Source organism: Populus nigra, chromosome 3 (assembly GCF_951802175.1).
Source record: "Populus nigra chromosome 3, ddPopNigr1.1, whole genome shotgun sequence".
NCBI classification, from domain to species: domain Eukaryota; kingdom Viridiplantae; phylum Streptophyta; class Magnoliopsida; order Malpighiales; family Salicaceae; genus Populus; species Populus nigra.
Genome location: NC_084854.1, coordinates 18,174,213 through 18,192,485, shown reverse-complemented (window position 1 = coordinate 18,192,485; position 18,273 = coordinate 18,174,213). Strand labels below are relative to the sequence as shown.

At 32.8% G+C, this 18,273-nt stretch overlaps 3 protein-coding genes across 3 annotated transcripts; all 3 read left to right on the top strand.

Moving 5' to 3' along the window:
* The first annotated feature begins 1,202 nt into the window (after window positions 1-1,202).
* Window positions 1,203-5,450, top strand: LOC133689629 (probable serine/threonine-protein kinase PBL8). Its single transcript, XM_062109576.1, has 6 exons — window positions 1,203-1,600; window positions 1,833-2,182; window positions 2,302-2,437; window positions 3,349-3,485; window positions 3,600-3,723; window positions 4,729-5,450. The coding sequence occupies exons 1-6, from the start codon at window positions 1,549-1,551 to the stop codon at window positions 5,211-5,213; spliced, it is 1,284 nt and encodes a 427-aa protein (XP_061965560.1). The 5' UTR covers window positions 1,203-1,548; the 3' UTR covers window positions 5,214-5,450.
* A 503-nt stretch (window positions 5,451-5,953) lies between these two features.
* On the top strand, window positions 5,954-6,713 carry LOC133689631 (uncharacterized). The gene is made up of 2 exons (XM_062109577.1): window positions 5,954-6,226; window positions 6,313-6,713. Exons 1-2 carry the CDS (start codon window positions 6,097-6,099, stop codon window positions 6,606-6,608), a joined length of 426 nt encoding a protein of 141 aa, XP_061965561.1. The 5' UTR covers window positions 5,954-6,096; the 3' UTR covers window positions 6,609-6,713.
* A 10,343-nt stretch (window positions 6,714-17,056) lies between these two features.
* LOC133690253 (protein LURP-one-related 5-like) lies at window positions 17,057-18,234 on the top strand. The gene is made up of 2 exons (XM_062110482.1): window positions 17,057-17,622; window positions 17,737-18,234. The coding sequence occupies exons 1-2, from the start codon at window positions 17,323-17,325 to the stop codon at window positions 18,142-18,144; spliced, it is 708 nt and encodes a 235-aa protein (XP_061966466.1). The 5' UTR covers window positions 17,057-17,322; the 3' UTR covers window positions 18,145-18,234.
* Window positions 18,235-18,273: the final 39 nt, after the last annotated feature.

Genomic DNA, 18,273 nt, shown 5'->3' with positions numbered 1-18,273 from the left:
TAATATCAAGTCTTGTGTAATTCATAACATACATTAGAATTCCAATTATTCAAGAATATTTCATGTGGTTTATTCATTTACCTCTATTCTTAGACAAATATTCACTTATATCAATTGGTGTTTTGATAGTGCTATTGTCAATTTTTTTAAAAAAATATATATTTATTTTATTATATTGGCGTATCAACTTTTTAATTCATAATTAATTATGTCTGGAAACGCGGTTGAAACTATATTTTTAAAAAATTTTATTTGTTTTTGCTTAAAATTAATTTTTTATATGTTTTTGAATAGTTTTTAAATGTTAATGTCAAAAATAATTTAAAAAAATAAAAAATATTATTTTTATACATTTCAAAGATAAAATCATTTTAAAAAATAATCACTACCAAACAAGCTCTAAATCTTTTTATAAGCTAAAGAAATAAGTTAACAATACATATTCATTCTTTTTTAGTTTAAAACTTTACTCTTAATTCTATCCGCAACCTAGCAAAAGTAAGTTAGCATAGCATATAGTATGATCTAAATGGTTGTGGTTACAATGATTTGGTACAAGATAAGCTTGCTTTGAAAAGGACCAAACGTAATTTAGATAAGGTTAGCAACCGTAACAGTTTTGTTTGTTTTTATATTTTAAAAATATTTTTTAAAACATTAAAATTTTAAATGTTTTTATATTATTTTAATATACAAATATTCAAAATAATTTTTTTAAAATAAAAAATATTATTTTAATATATTTTTTAAAAATCACTTGAACCATTATTTCAAATAACAAAAAATTTAAGATTAAAAGGTTTACTTCTTTGTGGTTTTAGATTCGAGTTATGTGATTGCTAATATGATAACTACTATATATTTATATGGTCGTTAACTTTAAAACTTGTATAATTAATTGATGTGCATACAAGATAAACATTAATTAAAAAAAAAAGAAACAAAAGTATAAATTATAGTTGAATAACAAGCATCAAGGAGAGTTCGTGACTGACTGGTTAACTGGTACGACACACCTTTGCAATAGCAAATAAGGGTGGAGGAGATTCACAGACCCTCACTCCACCCACTGTCCGATCTCCATCTTTAATATACAAAAGAGAGAGAGACCCCCTTTTCCCCTTTTTCGGGATAGGAATTTCCTTTTCTAACAACTATTTTAGTAAACCAGGTCCAGTTGTAGCGTAGTCGAAGTACGCTTTGGCCTCCTCTTTAGCTACTCTTTTCTCTCTCTCTTTTTCAGCATGTAATATTGTAATGTAATAATAAAGATTAGTACTATGGGCTGCTTAAATATTTCAATGTTTCCTTTTTATTTTTTATTTTTTATAAACTAATAAAACACCGGTAACAGTGAGAGAGAAAAAATAGTGTGTCAAGGGGGAAGCAGGAAAAAAAAAGAGCCAAGAATGAAACAAGTAGGCTGCGGCTTTATCAGGACAGCCATTCCACCAGCACCTGCTGCTACTTCAGCTTCTGCTCTACCCCCGCTACTAACTCTTCAAAGTCACTGTCATATCATTTATAGTGCTAGAAGTAGTAATCAAGATGGGCAACTGCGGCACTAGAGAAGAGTCTGCCGTTGTCTCCACTGCTCAAGGTTTAGTTTCCCTTTTCGGTTTCCACCCCAGATCTACCTCCCCCCCCCCCCCCATTTTACTCTTTATTATTTCTCCATTTTGCTTACTGCGTATATAAGGTTTCCTTGGCAAAGCCTGGAATTTTTGAGATTTTTTCATTGAATTTAATTAAAGTTTGAATCTTTATGCTTCTATAAAATGAAAATTATAATCTTTGTTATTTATGTGAGTGTGAATTTGATGGATATGCAGTTCAACAACAGCTTCACATAATTTCATCATCAGCATCAATTAAAAACGGTCAGTCAGACAAGAAGCATAGCAGGTCAGTTTCAGATCTGAGTGATCCTACTTCAACTCCACGCAACTTTGAGGACTCAAGAAAGAATGCCCTTCTTTATACTCATGTTATAGCCTTCACTTTGTATGAGCTTGAGACAATTACCAAGAGTTTTCGCTCTGATTACATTCTTGGGGAAGGTGGATTTGGAACTGTTTATAAAGGCTACATTGATGAGAATGTCAGGGTTGGCCTCAAATCTCTTCCAGTTGCTGTCAAGGTTCTCAATAAAGAGGGTCTTCAAGGCCATCGTGAATGGCTTGTATGTTTCTTCTTAATTTGCTTTGACATTGTTCCACTTAAGCCTCCTTAATCCTTTTCGCTTTCATGTCTTTCACGTTTATTGAATAGTGCTTGTTTCTTGTTCTGTTGTCTTACCAGACCGAAGTAAACTTTCTGGGGCAGCTTAGGCATCCTAATTTGGTGAAGTTGATTGGGTATTGTTGCGAGGATGATCACAGGTTACTTGTTTATGAGTTTATGTTCCGAGGAAGCCTTGAGAATCATCTATTTCGAAGTATGCCTTCTTTTGCCTAATGTTCCTCTTCAATTATTGCATTTGTTGTTACCAATTACAGCTGTTAATGGTACATAATGCTCCATTTTGATTGAAAAGGAAATTGTTACTGCTGTAAGTGACAATTTGGTATGGTTGAATTTTTCTGCAATGATCAAAGATTACATCTTTCTGCTAAAAGATGCACTCTTTTCCTGCTCTTCATTCTTATGATGTTTTATAGCAATAATTGGAAGGATAATTTCCTACTGTCATAAACACCTGTATTCAAGACTATGGGCTGCTTTTATTTGAAATATACACTCCTAGTTCTTGCACCTTTCATGTGTTCCAATTCAACAAAGATGAACATCGTTTTCATGGTTGCCTGCCAAATTACAAGAGTTGCTTGTTCTATGTATAGACTGACAATAGTTATTTGAAATGGCATCACGCATAAGTCTACTATTTTGAGAATATGCCACTATATCTGTAGCTCCCCAATTAGGGTCGTTAACTTGATTTATTGTTTTACGGGAGGTTCTCTCATCGAAGAGTTCTAAATCCACTGTATTATAAACTTTCATGTGTTTGAATTTGTATGGGGAATATGATGCAAATTGTTTCAAAAATTATATTTGTTGGGATTTTCAATTCTTTAGGAGAAGATACTAGACTCTTTGGAAAACATCTACTATAAGGATGAAAACATGTTACTATACAGTGATTGATGAAAAAACATAGATGATCTATCATCTTCTACAATCTGTAATTTTGCATTTTGATGATGATTTATTGCTGAGTGTTGGTCCCAACTGGATTTTCTCGTTAGTTCTGGTGAAAACATTTATATAATCATGCTCAGCATTAGAATCTGTAACCTCAATGTTTTTGTTAACTTGAGTTGCTATGAACTTTTCCGAGGTATTTAGAAGCAACAGTTCCATTATCTTGGGCCACAAGAATGATGATAGCACTTGGAGCGGCTAAAGGGCTTGCTTTTCTTCACAATGCAGAAAGACCAGTTATATATAGGGACTTCAAAACCTCTAATATATTACTGGACTCTGTAAGTGGGGTTTCTCATACGTCATTATCTAAAATATTTCCTGTATGGTTTCTTGATACTGGGACAGTCCTTGCCTGTTACTAATGCTAATACTAGTTGCCTATGTATTCACAGGATTATACTGCCAAGCTTTCTGATTTTGGGCTTGCAAAAGCTGGACCGCAAGGCGACGAGACTCATGTATCAACTCGAGTGATGGGTACCTATGGTTATGCTGCCCCTGAATATGTAATGACTGGTAAGACCCTCTACAATCTCTAAAATTCTTGATTTTTCTGCCCTTTTAATTCTATGGTATGGTTTTGTAAGAGACTAAATATGTCTTTCCTGAAAAAGCTTAAACTCAGAATTGATTAGGATGTGTTTCTGTATGTTTGGTGAAAAATCAGTTCCAAGGGCTGCCTGGTAATGACTAGATAATTAAGGGACTGGATGGCAATGCTGGTGTAGGAAATGGATATTTTCTCACTTGGAATACAAAAGGCTATGATGTAGATTTTCAGTTCAGTTGAATAAAGGTGTAGGAATATGAAAAGTACACAATTGAGATGAAAAACATGGGTGGCATATTGAACATCTGACAATGTAAAATGCCTGAAGTTTGGTGATAGTAGTATATGCCTGGCAATACAAAAATAGTTGTGAGCATTCAAAATCCCTAATTAATGACGAAAAAATGATTCAAGTACTTTCAATGTTAGTTTGTAATAATAAATAATATGAAAGGAAATCCTGCATGTCTATGTGTTCATAACTCTGCCTATACCTGATTTGACTTTCTGGCACAGCCAGCTCAATGCCTGGATAAATGAGGGTTCTGGTAGGTTGATGGCCATGCCAGAGTAAACTATTTTTTATTGACAGAAGCTAGAATGAACTTGTTTTATCTTTATGATATGAATTTCAAGGGGAAAAGGCTCAACATAGCCAACTGCAATTGTCTCTGGGAATCAATGAAGTGTGGAATTTTGAAGCTGTAGTAATTCCTCATCTGTTGCATCCTTAATATTGACAAATGACTTGCTTATGGACAACCACTTCTTTTCCCTGCCATTTGAATTTTGGAGTCACTTTTCACACGATTCACATTTTAAAGTCTTTTATGGTTTATGGTATGATGAACCAATGATTGCTGTGCCATGCATCAACTTGATTTCATGATAACTGCAGAGGTACCAAATTGCCTTTGGGTATGTGTGTGTGTTCGTGCTTGCTTTTCTGAAAATGTTTATATTGCATGCAGGCCACCTGACTGCAAGAAGCGATGTGTACAGTTTTGGAGTTGTTCTTCTGGAACTATTGACAGGAAGGAAGTCAGTTGACAAAACCAGACCCAGCAAGGAGCAGAGCTTGGTGGATTGGGCCCGTCCAAAATTGAATGATAAGAGAAAGTTGCTGCAAATAATTGACCCCAGATTAGAGAACCAGTACTCTGTAAGGGCAGCCCAGAAAGCCTGCAGCCTGGCATATTACTGTTTGAGCCAGAATCCAAAAGCAAGGCCCTTGATGAGTGATGTGGTTGAGACTTTGGAACCTCTACAATGCAGTGAAGTTTCATCATCACTGACCCCAGCCCTAACCGGTGGTGCTGTTGCATTTGCAATGGGAGGGGTACCTGATTACCGGATGCGTCATAGATTCACCAACAATGTTGGACCTGGTTCTAGTTGTCGGTCTCCTAATCCAAATTGCTCCCCAGGTGGCCCTGCAGCTTGCAGGGTCAGATAAGCATATTGCCTTTTATGTATTTGGTGTGCCTTTTCATCCCCATCCATCTTTCTAAATGACAAGTTCTGATTGTTAAATCATGAGTGAATTTGCTTCCTTGTACCTGATGTACATTCTATCATCTCGACCCCCAACCAGCTGTTAGTTTTTGTTTGCTCACTTGTTGCTTGTATCTATTTTCGAGCATAGTTTGCATATCAATGAGAATTGCCAGATGAAAACAGTTTTTCTTCTTCAGGTTATATCAAGCTTTACATTCTATCTATCAGTAGGTTGGGGAGGTATGTAAGTGGAAATACTGTTGACATAAGTGTCCTTTTTCACCGAAACTATAACTTGATTAATGACATGATTTTCCCTCTCGGACTGTTTTGTATTTGGATGCATCAACAGATACCAGACGCTGGGAAGAACCAATGAGCATTCTAACTTCAGGCAGGGAGACTAATATGAATAATTAGCCTCACAGTCCTAACATCAATCCATCATAGTTCTACATAATTTTAAATATTACATGGACCCCAAAAAACGTGATTAATTTGAAAATATGGTGCTTATCACAACCTCTTTAGCCCCTCTGTGGATGGTTTCATATCTGGGGCCAGGCATCTCTATCAGCCAGTGTTGACTTGAAAGCTTTCTTCTGTGAGGCCTGGTGATTCGTTGAAATGGCCCGTGCCAACAACTCTTCATTATCGGATTAAGCTTCCAAAACTACTTAATGGTTAAACCCCTTTTGTCTCCATCACTGCAGTGCATGATACCGTATAATAGAAAGAAAAAATATCCATTTCAATGACCCACCAACTCTTCTCCACACCTCTGCACCACAGAATTTGATTCCCTAATTTTAACTCTTTTCGCTCTGAGTTTCTGTCCGCCTATGTATGTACAGCGTGCAAGCATTCTAGCCTGTCCGTCGTGTATAAACATTACTGAGATGAATTATTCCATGAAACTAGCAGTATTGGTGATATTTTTGTTTATCCCAGGCCAGTCGATCATCAGTCCTGGTGAGTGATTTCTGAGAAAGATTTTCAAACTTTATTTTGACTCGATAATGACATGGAGTTAACGTTTCACAGTAACTATTATGCAGTTCAGCCATCTCCAGTAAACACATCATTAACAGCCGGAGAATTCCGGCCTATGGAGCCCGCAGAGTACAGGCTAATTGGAAGAAAGGGAGATGATCATGATGATGATTTGTGGAGAAGAAGGCTAGCACCTTTCCAGCTGTGTTTGCTATGCAAGTGCTGTGCTGGGGCAGCAACCACCAACTGTGCCACTATGCCTTGCTGCTTCGGCATCGATTGCCAACTTCCTAACAAGCCTTATGGGGTTTGTGCTTTTGTACCTAAGACCTGCAATTGTACCTCATGTGCTACTGTCTAGCTACTGCTTTTCATATGCATCAAAACCTGTCCATGGCTTAACGCATAAATGTTTGTACAAGTACACCAATTGATACCTGCTGTTCATGATCATGTTGATTAATTACTTTAGTGTACATATAGTAATTTAAGCATTAAAATTATATGGGATGTGATGAGTTCGTTGAAAACCTCACAAAGATTATGGTCTTCTTAAAGCTGCTTTCCAAGGCCATGATGGACTGAAAGACATAGAAGGTTGTGAGCTTGGGCAACTAGTACACCTACAAAACAAGTCTTCTAGAATTTAAGAGAACCTTCTGATGTTTAAGCTAATGTTAATGGTGGAGGAAATGAGCTTTAGAAGGTTATGTTGTATGTGTTTGCAGTGGAAAGCTGAAAGAGCAAAGCTTGAAAAGAAAGAAGATGTCATTTTTCTACGAAAAAGTTGATTATTAAGGAGATATTTATGAAGGAAAGAGCCCCCATATCTTTGGGTTAAAAGCTGTTTATATAGCCTTGGATTTATGTGAATGTGTCCATGCATGGATATGATGATTAATGTGCTTGTTTTCTATAATTTTGGGCTACTTAGAGATAAAGGCGAGAGTAACAATAAGCCACTGTAAAAATTGTCTTGTTTCTAGATTTTGCTGGCTATTTATTGTTAGGGATGATAACATGATTAATCTTTAAAGGACATGTTTCCAATATAAGTACCTTTATTTAATAAATGTATATTTTATCTATATAGTTAGTGGCAAGTAGACCAGGTTTAACTAAAGGGTGGTGCATTCGAAAGTAACGGTTGACTTCATGGTATTCGCTCCATCCGGGGCTAGATTTATCTAGGATTTTTATGAGTATTCTATCTAAGGGTTTTCTTGTGTTGGGCTATATGAACACCACAAGTTTAATTTGATGGTGGGTGTTTTGGGTTTTGGATGCCTGAGTGAGCTTCATAGCCTATTATAGCTTTGTGCCCGTGTTCCTTGCAGGCCTTATTATGAGCTCTAGGACATAGGCCATTTGGTTGGGGTGTAGACCCTAGACTCATCAATTGCCCTTTCAAATTTTTATAGTATGGTCAGCATCAAGGTTTTACTTGTTATGGGATATGTCATATCTTATTTCATATTCGAGGATAATGCGTGTTTTCCTTTTACACTCTCTTATCTCATTTATATGGATTTGAAGTGATCCTCGCAAGTCTTTTTATATGTGTCCCCTGATCACACTTTGTTATTCTTTTAATTGGTTTTTTGTTTCATTTCCTCATATGTGTCATTATGATAGAACATGTGTTGGAAACCAAAAGGTTGGTGTGTAAGCATATAAGTGAAGGCCAAGGGTTAATGACTTCGAAAATTCTAATTGCATGTCATCCCTCTACTACATTTCCTAATAGCGGCACATTTGTCAAGGGATAATTGAACTAAGTTGTCTAGTAAACTAAATAATGCTAACATAGTCTCCCATGTTGTCATGTCTATATAAAGCCATACGTCAACCTTCTTCTTTATTTTCACTACTTTCATTAATTTTCTCTCTCTAGGTGATTTTCAATGAGAGAATGTTATTCTTATTACACCATTAATGCCACCAATTTCTACCATTTATAATTGTTTTAAAACACCAAATATTCATTTAGGAACTCACAAAGAGGTCTTGAGTGGTTTTGTTCATTGTATAGATCATTTTTTGTGACGTTTTAGCCACTGTTTAAGTTTTTTTTTAAAGGATTTTAGGTGGTTTTTTATTTTTTTGATGATCAATACTCATTCTTCATTAAGTAACTCCCTAAATCACATTCTTAAAACTCTTTAAGTATGGTATATTCTTGAGTAGTTTTTTGATCAAGAACTACCTTAAATGGAGGCCTCTAGTAGGAGAGTCCTAAAACCTAAGTGGGGCTAGGGAACCCCCAATTAAAACTAAAAGACAATAAAGGGTGCTAAAATAGCTTTAAGACCAACTAGAGGACCATAATTGAATGAGATGTCCATGATTTAGATAGGTAAATGTTAGGCATATTAACAAAGAGTCAACATAGAAAAAAAAAAGGTTATAGGTTGAGAAAAACAAGGCCTAGTCTATTAGAGCCTAAATAAAGGGTAAAAGATTACATCTCCCCTCTTCGTGTTCAGATAAGGATATATATTCCCTTTATTAGGGTTTATGAAAAGGCTTTTTAACAATTACAACCTTTATGCTAGTTAGTTACACTAGAATAGATGGGTTATCATGAATACTTTAAAAAATTATATGATGCAGCATGGTGAAAAACCCTTATCAAGGGTCTTCAAGCACTCCCATCAATTAATTGTATGTACTAATAAGACTCAAGAAATGACATGGATTTATATCTTTTTTCTCTAAGCAAAAAGTCTCATTAAAGGAGTAATTAAGAGAAAGATAAGTCTTGCAAATGAGTGGAGGAACACATAGCTCATTATTAATCTTAAAATGGTGTTTTTATAACCCTTAATAAGGTTAGATAATATAGGTTATAAGGGACTCCAGCAGATCTAGAGAATCAATCGAGGCCTATCTAAAAGGTTTTCACCAAATCCTTATAAGAAAAGGAATGTACTGGTTGTGAAGCTTCAAACAGATAAAAAGTCTTTATTAGTGATTAAAAAAAATGATTGGGGAGCTAAAGTTGATTCTTATTATGGTTAGAAGTGAAACTGGTGAAGCTTGAGCAAAGTCATCTCATTTTCATGTATAAAAGATGTTCTAGATGTGCTCTTAAATATGTTTGATAAGACTGATGCCTTGAAGGAGGTCATGAGTGAAAAACTGGTTAAAATGATGAATAAGCTTTACCTTTTTATTTTTTCCAAATAGTTGGTGATGGACTTTTTTCAAGTCTTTCACCCTACTCCTATGCTCGAACTCAAGGAGATATTTCATAGACATGTTGTCATTATCTCTAAAAATGAGTATTTAGTTAAGGAACTTGATGAAGATATTGGAGATGTTTTGAGAACTATAAAGGAAGATCTAGTCAAAAGGATGCAAAGAGATTAACCATTGATGGAGAAGGAGCCCAATCAAGTTGTTTAGGTGGTGGATGCCAATAACTTAAAAAATGGTGATGATGGAGAAGAATGTGGATGATGAGACCCACTAGTTCAATCAAGAAATTTGTTTTTTTTATATATTTAAACTATCATATGGCCTCAATCATATGAGATATTTTTGGTGAATGGACTAGATATTTTATCTTCATATGCATTGAGTGAGGGTTAGGTTTATATAGTCTTGGTGCCTAGGTGCAAGTTATCGGTGTGTTAAGATCAATCACAAGCTTGAATTTAGCTTTCTTGGAAAGGGTCAATTTGACTGTGGGTTTTTGGATCTCTATATCCATAGCGTTTGCATTAGTTGGTATTAAAGTAAGGCTTTAAAATCAAGTTATATCCCTTTATCTTTTAATTTCCATGTTATTTCTTCATTTTCATCATCTGAAACCTTAAATGTACAAAAACAATTTTAAAAAAGGAAGATTATTTGTGATATGGTTGTTTACAATTTAAAAAAAAAAAAGATGAAAGAAATCGCTCAAAGGAAAAAAAAAATTAGGGTTTAGCCGTAAAAAATAGGGTTTTCATCAAATCTTGGATTCAACAATTCAAATATGAAAATTCTTGATTTTTAAGATATCTTAGTGACTTAACATGATTTTGGGATTATTTAGACATATTTTCTTAGGTTAATTCTTAAAATTACAAAAACAAGAAATCATAACAAATATAGTGTATTTGCTTAATTTTGGGTTATTTAAGTCTTATTACATTAGTTTTTTTATTCTTATAATATATTTTTTAATCCTTTTGTATCGTTCATATTTTGCATGAATTCATTATTCTATTTGTGATTTCATATTCATAGTTTTGTATTAATAGTTATTTGTTTTTATTGCTCTTTTAGCCTATATATTATTTTGAATTACACTACTAAGTTGTTAATTTTTCTGATTAGTTCCTTAAAGAACTGAAATCTTTGAGATTAAGTGCTAAAAACTAAAAGGATAAGCTTATTATAGTGAAAAGCTAAAATTTATATGAAACACGAGAGGAGTGACATCTATTGAGTGTATACACATGAGGGAGCGTGTGAGGATATATTTCTCTTACCACTAATGTGATTTTCATATCTTGATGATGTTAATCAAAAGCGGTTAATTACCGTCGAAAGATAAGAATAATCCAAATAGGATTATTTGGCTATGCAATAACAATTAGAGATAATAAACATGAAAGACCTTATAAACTTCAATAATTGAATGAATATAGAGAAGTAAAAGTTACTAAATAGGTTTCGATTTTTTTTATTGAAAAAATAAGGATGAGGTTTTATGTAATATGGTTCTTATTGCTCATTTATTATTTTTTCTCATGCACAATTATATACTAAAAAACATATTTTTTTATTAGATCATTGGATCAACCTAAAATTTTATCAGAAGATTTTAAAGGCTTTGTTTTATATATGATTAACATTTCATAGCGAGCAAACATCAAAAAGGTTTTGTGATAACGTCTAAAATCTACCATGTGAGAATTGTATTAGTTTTCTAATTGATTTATGATTCTTTTTTCTATTTTATTTAGAACTCTTTTATTATTTTTTCAGCCTTGTTTAGAATATGTTTTTTTTACCTATTATAAATAGGGTTATTTAGTTTGTATTTAGTTTTTTTTTTTACAGACTTTGATTTCAGAATAATCTATTGTGTGTGAGAGAGGAAATTCTCTGAATTTGATTCTTCATTGAATTACTCTAAGTGTGAGAGAGGAAATTCTCTGAATTTGATTCTTCATTGAATTACTCTAACTTACCAAAGAATTAATTATGTTTCATGGTGTCTTTTATACTTTTTTTTCATGTCTTTTTAAAGGCTTTGGACGGGGTTTTAATTTCTATAGTTTTGGTGTCTCAATATAAGTTATCGTAATGCCAAGCTCTATCATAATTCTAAATTTAGCTTTCTTGGGAATGATCAATTTGATTGTAAATTTCTAAATCTCTATATCCACGGGCTTCGCATCAATTATGAATCACCAACCAAAAAAGTAGTTGATCAATTAGTTGATTTAGTGGTAGATTAAATATTTTTCTTCAGTACGGGCAAACTTAAAGGTATAAAATATGATTTCTTCATTTAAAAGAGTAATTGATATTTTTTTTATCAATCTTCATATTAATTATATAAACAAATGAAAGGAAATGGTAAATCACTATAGAAATGACATAAATTAAAAATTTCTTTCAATTTTTGTTTTGAATGTTTCATAACTTCATTAATGGTGACATTTTTTTTATTTTTCAAGAGGTTTGTTAGTGGTTTTTTAGGTTTTACAAAGTTTGAAAGTTTGTATTTTATTTTTTCTCTTGGGAATAAATGATGACATCTAAAGTTACCTTTATATATAGGCGAGGATAGAAAGTGAGAGGGAGATATTTTAGAAGGCTTAAAAAAAGAACAAAATATGAATAAATATATTTTATCTTTAATATATATTGTTGTCAAACTTATATATTTTAAAAAATAATTAAATATATATTTTTTACTTTAGTTTATATTGAGTGTTGAAATTAATAATATTATACTAACCATAGTTATAAAACCATGACTGACCTAACGGGTTAACCCGAAATCAAGTCAACTGGTTGCTTAGACTGGTTTGACTTTAAAAAAAATAGAGAAAGTATTAACTTGACCTGACCCGGTCAAAAACTCAAGTCAATCTGGGATAAAATATAGATAAAAAAACTTGTTGACTTTTTTGAAAAACAAATCTAGTCAAAACAAAGTTCTTTGATTATTATTTTTAAAAAATCTGAGTCAATCTGGTTAACCCTTCCAAGCTATGACTTGAATCTTGTATTGGATCAACTCTTGATAATAACCGCTTTTATTCATACACCGACTCGAGTCAACTCATGTTGACCCTCAAGTCGAGTTTTAAAACTATGATAATAACAACTTTATCCTTACATTTAACCTAGTCAACATATATAAAGTACTTTTTTTCATTGCAAATGAGATATTCAAACTCTCTATTATCCATTAGGTTACAACTCATTGGTCTTATAATTTTTTAGATAATGTTTGGTTATTGTCCCAGGAAAAAAAGACAAAGAAAGTGAAAACAAATGAGACAAAATAAAAAGGAAGATGAAAAAAAAATTGTGTTTGGTATTGATATACAAGACAAAATATTTGTCTCTATATCCTATTTGGTTATGGTAGATAAGAAAGAATAAAATATGAGAAAATATATTTTATCTTTAATATGTATTATTATCAAACATACATATTTTAAAAAAATAATTAGATATATATTTTTTTTACTTTACTTTATATTGAGTGTTGAAATTAATAATATTATAGTAACTCTAGTTATAAAACCAGGACTAACCTGACAGGTTAACCCAAAACTGGATAGACTCTGTACCTGGAATGGTTTGAATTTAAGAAAAATATAAAAAATATTAACTTGACCTGACTCATCTAAAACTCAAGTCAACCTGGGATAAAACACAGGTAAAAAACACTTTTACTTTTTTGGATAAGGTAATAAATCCAAGGTTATTTATACCTCCTTGCTTTGAAAATACAAAAACCCACTTTAAAATTGTCTCAAAACATATCTATTTTTATATCTTTTATCTTTTATCTCTTCAATAAAATACAATGTTATATCTATCTACTGTTTCCGCTCTTTATGTCTCATCACAGCAACCAGCGCTAGTTAATGAACCAAGTATATGTCAAATAGCTAAAGATAATGTGGAAGTGGTCGCATATCAATTGCTTTTCTGCAGGACTGCATCAAACTAAAGCCAAGAGAAAGACCTTTAATCGTCATGTATAATTTATACTCCCCCAGCTAGAAATGAACAAACTCAGGCGGATCGTGCGTCTTCCTTGAACCGATAATGGTTTTTATTTTAGAAGGGATAGAGCAGCACATCTGCTTGGGACAGTACACTCTGGTTACTTGAATACCACTGGCACCACTCATCCCCACGCTTGCCTGAAGTCAGAAGAAAAGGGCACGAAAAAGCATGAAACTTGAGTTGCTCTATCCATTCATTCATGATGAAAAGGTTATCTATCATGTGTCGGCCTCGTAAGAGTTGAGCTGAAGATGTCATGGGGATAAAATATACCTCACTACGTTATTTGATACCAACGTGGTCCACTATATATATAGCTAGCTTAGGTTAATTTCTTTTGACTTCCTGGAATCAATGGGGGGGTTTAGCAAGGATGATGTAAGCAGCACTACTATATACCTAAATATAGACTATATAATATCTTTATTATAGGCCAGGCTCCTTAATTACATATATATTAATCCACCAAGAGGCTTGCTTAGCTAGCTCACATGCATCATTGTATTATAATTATAATTATAATTATATTATATTATAGAAAAAACTAAAAAGATGGTTTTTTTTCCATTTAATTATTAGACAGTTGTAGTTTTTGGACTGCCACGGTGAAGCTATGTTTGCCCCTTTTATTGCTGGATTTTTTTTATTTTATATATGATTTCATCATCGCATAAATTCTAATAATTTATTTTGGTTTACTTGTATTCTTTTATTTAATTATTACTTGATTTTAAGAAATAGAATTTGATTTTATCCATTGAAAAAGTTAAATACGTAAATAAAAAGGCAGCCCCTTTTTCTTTTTAACTTCTCATGGAGCATGGAAAAGTTTAGTTTAATCCCTAAAGTTTTTACTTTTCATTTTTGGACCTTCTCTTTTTAGAGTTTTATGTCTCATTCCTAAACTTCATTTATGTTTTAGTCACTTAGATTTTATGTTTTGCATAAATAATTCTATTATTGACTGTTTTATAAATAATTATGTATTAGCCTAATTTTTAAAATAATTTACTCATTAATATTTAATGGGAATAAAACATTGTTTTTATTATAGATTTTATATAATTTCTTCAAATATATTGTTCTTAATATTTTTTTATATGGATGCATAAAAATAATTGATTTATAATTTTTTAATTGAGACTTGCTTCCATTATCATAATAAGTTTTCATTTAAAAAAAAATCATTGTCAAAACAAAAAATAAATATATGAATAATAAAATTAGATTTTTTATCAAAAGTATATGTTTTTTATTCCTTTTCAGATCAAATCATTGTAGTTTTTACATATATTTTCTTTTTATTAATGTTATTTTTTATTCAATGAACTAAATTTCTAATTAAAAAAACCATTTTGTTATCAAAATAACAAAAATACATGACTTGGAAGAAAAAATTGAAGATAAAATTTTTTTTATATATTTTTTATAAATATTTATTTTTATTATTATATAATTAAATATAAAAAAACACCTCATAACAATTCGAATAATATCAATAGTTATAATTTTAGAGGTTGTTTAGTATTATAGTAATTATTACTTTTTAAAGTGTTTTTATTTTAAAAATACATTAAAATAATTTAATTTTATATATATATAAAACATGCTAGCCTTCACATGCTGGATGAACTCATTAAAAATAGTTATAAAACACAAAAATAAGCATTTCCATAGCTCGGTCAGCTAGCCTTCACATGCTGGATGAACTCATTAAAAACATAGGTAGGGGCCGGAAGGATATTGCAAGTGTTACCCTTGTTTTTTTCTCCGGCAGCGAGTTAAATGAGACAATGACATCGAGAAAAGCTATATATATATATATATTATGTCACATCCAACTTTCAAAGAATCAAAGGTGCAACTCTCGTAATTTTTAGTTTCACTGTAGATCATTTGGCATGCGATGTAAAAGCTAGCTATGTTCATATTCAAATTAATACGCTGGAACGCAGTTCAAACAATATTTTATAAAATTTTGTTTTTTTATTTAATATTAATTTTTTAAATATTTTTTTTTATTATTATGTGTTAATATTTTTTTCCTCAACTGGATGATGCAACACACCTCTGATCTATTGTCTTGTGGGAACATCGGGAACTGCTCAGGAATCAGAATATACATAAAAGCAGCCGCCCCAAGTTTGGATTAACCGGATGCATGCAATTACCTACTATTAATTATTTATTTATTTTTAAAATATTTAATTGCATCTTCTTCTTCATTGCCAAATAAATTCTTACGACAGAGAGATTTTTATATTTTCAGAAACATTCTCTTGTCTCGAGAGATTTGAGTTTCCATTCACTTACATCTAATCTTATTCTTATTCACTTATTTTATCCTTATTAAAAGTTTTTTTGTTTTTATGTTTCAAAAATATTTTTAAAATTTTTTTTTGTTTTCAATTAATTTTTTTTTATATTTTTAAATTGTTTTAATATATTAATATTAAAAATAATTTTTTAAAAAAAATTATTTCGAGGTAAACAATACATAACATTCCGAGAAGATGACAATTATACGGTGAGAATGTGATCCCACAATCAATCACTTAATTAGTGCTTCCGTGACTCAAAACATGGGGCACTAAACCAAGTTGCTTGACTAATTAAGTGTAAAAACAATACTTTACTAGCACTAATACCAGTATTCAAATTGTTATTATATGTACGATTGAACCATCCTTCAATCGACGAACACACGTCTGTTATTATTCCAATCCTCCTTCGTTCTTATTCGAGCTTGTTTTCATGTGGCTAATATCATCGAAACCAGTTCCGTCAAAATCCTGGATTCTATGAATCAGGACAGACGGCAACAAGACAGAGAAGCGAACACATTGGTTCCGACTTCCGACTAAAACAAAACCCACGAATTTTTTGCTGTATTTATAGCTAGCTAGTAATCTTCCTAGGACTCTAGATCAATCGGACAATTACAAGTTGATAGATATTCACATATTTCTGTGACGAGGGAGGGCAAAATTTTCATTATCACGACAAAGTAATGGGTCGCCACCGGCACCATGCACGGAGTTAGAGCAAGCCAGCTTAATTAATTATGAAATGTAGAAAGCCATTATAGCTTGTTTCTGCCCCACGTAGGATAGGTGAAGATTAATATCAGCAGATATTGCTTATGATGCCCTCCCTGTACAGTACTGTGGGAAAAAGAGAAATGATTATTTCGGTTAAATGCACCTCACGGCATTGTAACAGTCCCAGAACAACATAATTATGCATGTCAAGTCGACATTTTCGACCATGGAAACTAATTAATAAAGGATCAGGAGCTAGGCAGGCACGAAGGCAACCACTTCAATCATGAAGGGAGAGCTTGCCCTAACATGAGAAAGAGATCAATGATAGCCATAGCTAGAAGCCCTTTCAACATAAATATTGGTTTTCATCATTTTCGTTTTCATCTACAGTTTCTACACCACAATGAGGACTGTTTATCAATTAATTACTTTAATGGTTATAAATTGAGAGACGAATGGGGGATCAAAAACTAAGTCAGCCATGGCAAATTAATATATATATAGTAGCATATACATTTTATACATAAAGGTATGGACCCTCCGAAGAGAGTGGTTGTGTAAGCCACTGAGGTAGACGCACATCCGAGACGAAGGCCTTTTGTTTAATTTCCACCTACTTATTGTTGCCCCCAAGTTTCAGTATAAAACAGAGGACAATTCCCATTTGAGCAATAACTTCATATTTGCATAATATTGCATTGGTCTCTTCACCTTCTGCAATCCTTGGTTATCAAATACTATATATTCTCTAAGTCTAATCAATTTGAAACAGATCACACCATGTCCAGGATTCATCCTTCTGATCAGAGTAGATGCCACGGCCATTCGTTGTTGAAAGATCACAACGACAGCAGGCGGCCACTTCATGATCATGATAAACATCGTCCGTTATTACCACCTCCGTCTGTGCTCACTGTATGGAAGAGATCCAGCATGACCTTCCAGGGTACAGACGGATTCACCGTTTTTGATCCGCACGGAACATTAGTTTTTCGAGTTGATAATTATTCCAGGAAGAACGGTTATGGTCTTGTCCTCATGGACGGAGTTGGCAATGCCTTGCTTTCCTTGAAACCCAAGGTACGTATACACACAGATTAGGAGTTATTGATTTCAGTGAATTCTAACTAAAACTTAATTTTCTATATATGTCAAATCCTGATCTGATCCAATTAATGCTGCTGATGTTAACAGATGCTAAGCATGCAGTATCAGTGGAATGCTTACATGGGAGAAGATGGGTGCGAAAAGACCAGAGTATTCTCAATGAGGAGCCCATCAGTGCTCTTCCACTCTACTGGCCGCAAACATGTTGCAGAGATCTTCATGGGAGCACAATTAGGTCGTCACCATCAAAACACGCCAAATTTCAAGATTGAGGGGTCGTTTAGATCGAGGGATTGCAAGATCGTCAAGGCTTCTACTGGGGAAGTAGTGGCAAAGATATTCAGGAAGAGAGTGAACAACACTACGATTTTACTGAGCGATGATGTGTTTAGCTTGGTGGTCCAACCTGGTTTCGATTCACACCTTATCATGGCCTTTGTAATTGTATTAGATCGCATCAGCAGCAAGCCTTTTTCTCCTGTTATGTGTTCTTAATCAATTAATTGAACCCATCTTGTAATTTCATTTATATATATAAAAAAAGAACAATTAAAACACCGAATTAAAAACAAGTTTACTCTTAAACCATTTCACCTTCATGTTCTTTTCTTGGGACAATAACTT